Below are 4,764 nucleotides of genomic sequence, written 5' to 3'. Positions count from 1 at the left end.
TCGGTTGGGTGAAAGAAATTCCTCGATGGCAAGAATCTTCGTGTTGGATAGGCCATCCTAATTACTACCAGGAACACCAACCACCCAAGCTTGAGGATGATGATTGTCTTCGATATCATCTAGAACTACATATGTGTTTGTGGCTATATCATCTAGAACTATATATGATGATCGTCGTCGATATCATCTAGAACTACATATGATGATCGCCGTTGATATGACATTGTACTGCTTGAGGATGCATGTTGACTATGCATGAAATTGTTATCTAATACTCCCTTCATTTCAAATTACTCGTCGTGGTTTGAACTAAAACCACGATGAGTAATTTGGAAGAAGGGAGTACTACCAAGTAATGGTTTATGAATTTGATATCTAGTAGTAGTACCTAGTATCTAGTATCAAGAAAGGGAAAGGGGTACGTACGGGGGAAAATGATGAAAGATATAGCAGTAGCGAGGGACTGCGAAATCGCTACAGGTAAGTAATAGTAGCGCGTTCGGCAAAAGCGCTGCTGATATCGTCAACAGTAGTAGCGCGGGTACGGACAGTGCTCCTACTATAAGTTAGCTGTAGCGCCTTATTAGTAGCGCGGCCACCCGCGCTGCTGATAGCCTCAAAACCCGCGCTACTACTAGGGTTTTCCCTAATAGTGTTACATTTCTTCAGACCAGATTGGGCAAAGTCTTGAGCGCAAAATAAGTCTTGCAAAGAAAAAAATAGTAAAATCTACGAAAAAGTCTTGAGCACAAAATCATGAACCGAGTGAAAAAAGAGGCTTGGATGTTAACTTTGTACTTCCTGCGTCCCAAAATAGGTGTTGATCACGAAGAGAGTATAAAACTAGGTCTCAGATGACAGTCCTTCGGAATATAGTGACACCATTGCTTTGATATCAATTGCAAAGCAACATTCATAAGGATTAAGATCCTATGGAAACCAACATGGCAACATGTGGTTGAATGGTCAGGAGGGTGTTTGTACCCTCAACTCACAAGGGATCAACCCTGGTTTATAGAAAAAAATCCTACAAAATCCTTGGGTTAAAAAATAGCTATAGGAGCAACACATGACATTGACCCAAATCATATAGGTAGTCCTGATTTGCAAATCTCGGTTCCAAAACCCAATGGCCAATGGTAAATATGTGCAAGACTAACTATATGTAGTGTGGTATGTGACTGTGCACGAACATCTACTAAATTGTGCTCTATCAATATATCGATGCATTCTTCTTCCCAATATCAAAACTTGCATCCATTCTACACAATAAAAATGTAAGTTAGCACAACTAGTCAAATCCGAGAGCACTACCGAAGCTTCATGAACACATACCCCATTGATTGAGCACTTGATGAACACCCATCCGGGATGTTCCGGCGTTGTAGACACACGGCGCAAAACCGTCTTTGGGCAGTCGTCGCACTTGATGAGTGGCAATGGTGTGCCGACGAGCTTTGGGCCAGCACCGAGCCCGGCCGACCGCCATTCATGTATCTGCCGGCGGACTGTTGACTGTGTAGATCCGAGCGGCTAGAGGAGGAGTCGGTACCTGCATGCGGCCTTGCGGCCTTGCAGGGGCCTTCCGGTCCGGTGCCCGGACAGTCCATGGCGCGGTGCAGCCTCCCACAACTGGGGAGCTCGAGCCCGATCGGATCCGCTCCAAATTCGGCCGCCGGGTATGCAAATCAGGTGGCCGTCGGTAGATCGGGGGCGTCAAGGGGAAGGGGGCTGGGCGAGCGCGCGTTCGAGCTGCACAGCTGCAATGGCAGCGGCGGCGAGGGGCAAGAGTGGAGAAGAGTGGAGGGGTGTGGTTGGAGGGGGGAGGGGGCGGATAGAAAAATGGGTCCCTGTGCCACCGACGGGCGGGCCAGGGGAGGACACGCGCACACGGCCCGCCCGTCCGCGCGTTGTCCGTTCACCCCAAAAGCGGCTCAAACTTGGACCGGGATGGGTCGAAAGCGGATAAAAGTTCGTTTGCGCCCGCGTGCTAGGCCGTATGACATGTCCGTTTTATCCCAAACAGACACACCCGGATGGGATGGAGTCGCGCGCGGGAGTTGGCCCAAGAAAGAAGGAAAAAATGACCGGTATTGATTTAATACCTACTCCCTCCGTCCGGAAATACATGTCGCATAAATAGATGAAAATGGATGTATCTACAACTAAAATACGTCTAGATACATCCATTTCGCTGACAAGTATTTTCGGACGGAGGGAGTACCTGCTGGCTTGTGCATTGTGTCGACGGCCTCTTCGGTCAACAGAGGATTTAATTCGGTGCGGGAGGCGTGCGGTTTGATAGTACTCCAGTATTTATGCATCGGTACTGTGGTGGGGGTAGATATAACACTTGTCGCTCAAATTTAAGAGACACCCATCGGCAGAGCACCCGCCACAGCATTTCTTCCTTCCTTCCTTACTGCCCACCGATGGACTGTTGACAGATCGTCCGCCGACCTCGCTGTGTGTAAGCGCCTCCTTGTCTATTCGTGCCCCATCTTGCTTGCAATTTTAGTCTTGCTGCTCTGAGTTCTTCCCTGTCTCCATTAGCGAGGGCATGTACAAATCTAGTACTGGTTGCAAGATGAGCAGTCCTTGGAGTAAGAGGGGTGACATTGCTGCTGCCGCAAACGAACAAGACAATCATTTCTTCAAGGTCATGATTGGTGATTTCCGTGATCGAATGGTAAGATATTTTGATCTGCACTGGGTTTCCTTTCTGCAGCTCCATCTTCTTCCATCTGTGTTCAGTGTCTCCGAAGCCCACTTTTTATTTTCAAAGACTCAAAGCCCAGTTGGTAAAGCAGATTCAACCAAAAGACGAGTTCTTGGATTACAATACGTGGATATGGATGGAACTGCATATATATTCGTATACAATACAACCATGCTGCCCTATATCAAAGTTTTTCTCTTAGTAAACCTGATCTAGTAATTAATATAACATGTGGAAATGGATGAAATTGCATATAGACTGGAATGCTCCTGATCTAGCTTCACAGTCCTTTCTTCCTCTGCATCTTGGGATGCACACATCCAAGCATCGTCAGTCGTCACCACCTTATATGCAAGCCATATTAATGCTTTTATTTGCCTCATCTCCTCACAGCAGCTCTCTATAATATGATTTGTCTGTCTTTGCTGCTGCAGATAATACCAGACAAATTTGTGAAGAAATTTAGGAGGCAAATAACAAGAACCGTGAAGCTCGAATCCCGCAATGGAAATACCTTTGATGTTCATGTTACAGAGGACTTGCACAAACTGGTCCTCCAGTCTGGATGGGAGGAGTTTGTAAGTGCTCATGGCATAAGCATGGGTGATTTCCTGGTATTCAACTATGACGGGAACTCCTGGTTTAAGGTTCTAATATTTGAGCCGAGTGGTTGCGAGAGACTGTCTTCAAGCTTCCTCCCGATGGAAACTGCTCCCTATGAGGGCCAAGAGTGGGGAGAAAAACTCACTGGAACCTTGAGCATGCGTCATGATCTTCCCATGATCAGATCACCACAAAGTGAAAGGGGAACTATGATAGTACAATGGGATAACTCAAACCATGGGGAAAATAGCATGGTTCTTGGTTCATCAAGCGCTCCATCGTCCGAGTCATCAGGTTTGAAGTTAAATGTTTGGAGTAGCATTGCCATTGTAAATTCTAAATATTCGGAAAAACAGTATGTCAACAACATTTAGACGATCATTTGCAATATTACGGGGTTTCCTTCTTGGTGTATATAGGTTGTATCTCATCTTCAGAAGATGATCTGCAAGCGCATCCTGCACGGAGGCTGATCCTACTACGAGGAACTTGTCCTACTGGTTCTCAAAAGAAGAAGCTGAAAGTCAAGATCCGAGATATTTACTCTGAAATTCCCATCGTTGGGTGCACCATAAGGAAGAGCAGTATTCATGGAAAACCTTATACGTTGGTGAGTTCAGAACTGAAAATCTCTGTCACTGAACGCATGATAATTTTTTGCATTTTTGTCGATGTAATGAGACTGAAGTTCTATTCCAGTCGTGCACGCTATGCCTCTAGTTTTTCTAGGAGTAGTACTTTTCTGATAGCTATGCACTTGAGTTTTTCTGCTATTTGTTTTTTACTATGGAATTGCCACCATTCAATAACTTTGCCCTCTTTTTCAGGAAATATGCAGAGAATATGCTGAGGTTTACCTTCCATTTGAGGACGAAACAATTGAGCTTCGACGCCATGGCAAGATCTGGAAGGTGCGGTGTTGCATTAGTCAGTACGGTAGTAAAAGGCTCTTGAAAGGGTGGAGACAGTTTGTGTGTGGGAACAATTTGAGGCTGGGAGATATCTGCCTCTTCAAGCTACTGAAGAACAAGAAGTACACTATGGATGTTTATATCATTCGCAAAGAATGAATTTTGGGATGCTGGTCTTGCCTGTTACTCTGCTGAATCCTGCAATTGTTCCTGTCGTTTCTGGTTAATGCGGCATTACTCTGCCTAGTCCCGTGATACACTTTGTGTGATCCATGGTTAGTTTGCTTGCAATGGCCAGGTTAAGTCATGGCTTTGTTTTTATTTCCTTTGAAAAAGGGAGGTTAAACCCCTCGTCTCTGCCTCACTGCTACGCGGCTGGTCCTCAGAAAGTGTGTCTCATCCACTAATTAAGCAGAGAGTTGTCCAATTAATTAGTGAAAAACCGGATAAAAATCATCACAATACGTTGAGCGGCACACGCATTGCTTCGCGCAATAACATTTGTATCGCGCACAACTGTAACATTGTCAA

The 4,764-nt window shown here is 45.6% G+C and overlaps 1 protein-coding gene across 2 annotated transcripts; it reads left to right on the top strand.

Moving 5' to 3' along the window:
• Positions 1-2,346: 2,346 nt before the first annotated feature.
• LOC123094457 (putative B3 domain-containing protein Os03g0621600) lies at positions 2,347-4,460 on the top strand. Of its 2 annotated transcripts, none has more exons than XM_044516461.1 (5): positions 2,347-2,470; positions 2,554-2,689; positions 3,154-3,616; positions 3,742-3,932; positions 4,150-4,460. In XM_044516461.1, exons 2-5 carry the CDS (start codon positions 2,561-2,563, stop codon positions 4,390-4,392), a joined length of 1,026 nt encoding a protein of 341 aa, XP_044372396.1. In that variant the 5' UTR covers positions 2,347-2,470; positions 2,554-2,560; the 3' UTR covers positions 4,393-4,460. The 2 variants fall into 2 exon arrangements, with proteins under 2 accessions (XP_044372396.1, XP_044372397.1); XM_044516462.1 differs by having other exon boundaries at positions 2,371-2,466.
• Positions 4,461-4,764: the final 304 nt, after the last annotated feature.

Source organism: Triticum aestivum, chromosome 4B (assembly GCF_018294505.1).
Source record: "Triticum aestivum cultivar Chinese Spring chromosome 4B, IWGSC CS RefSeq v2.1, whole genome shotgun sequence".
NCBI lineage: Eukaryota > Viridiplantae > Streptophyta > Magnoliopsida > Poales > Poaceae > Triticum > Triticum aestivum.
Note: the sequence above shows the minus strand (reverse complement) of the source record. Positions and strands in the feature narration are given on the sequence as shown.

Coding starts and splice junctions, on each gene's coding strand:
- LOC123094457 (XM_044516461.1), top strand. CDS start 2,561: ATGTACAAATCTAGTACTGGTTGCAAGATGAGCAGTCCTTGGAGTAAG. Junction 2,690..3,153: donor GTGATTTCCGTGATCGAATG/GTAAGATATTTT, acceptor TTGCTGCTGCAG/ATAATACCAGACAAATTTGT. Junction 3,617..3,741: donor TCCATCGTCCGAGTCATCAG/GTTTGAAGTTAA, acceptor TGGTGTATATAG/GTTGTATCTCATCTTCAGAA.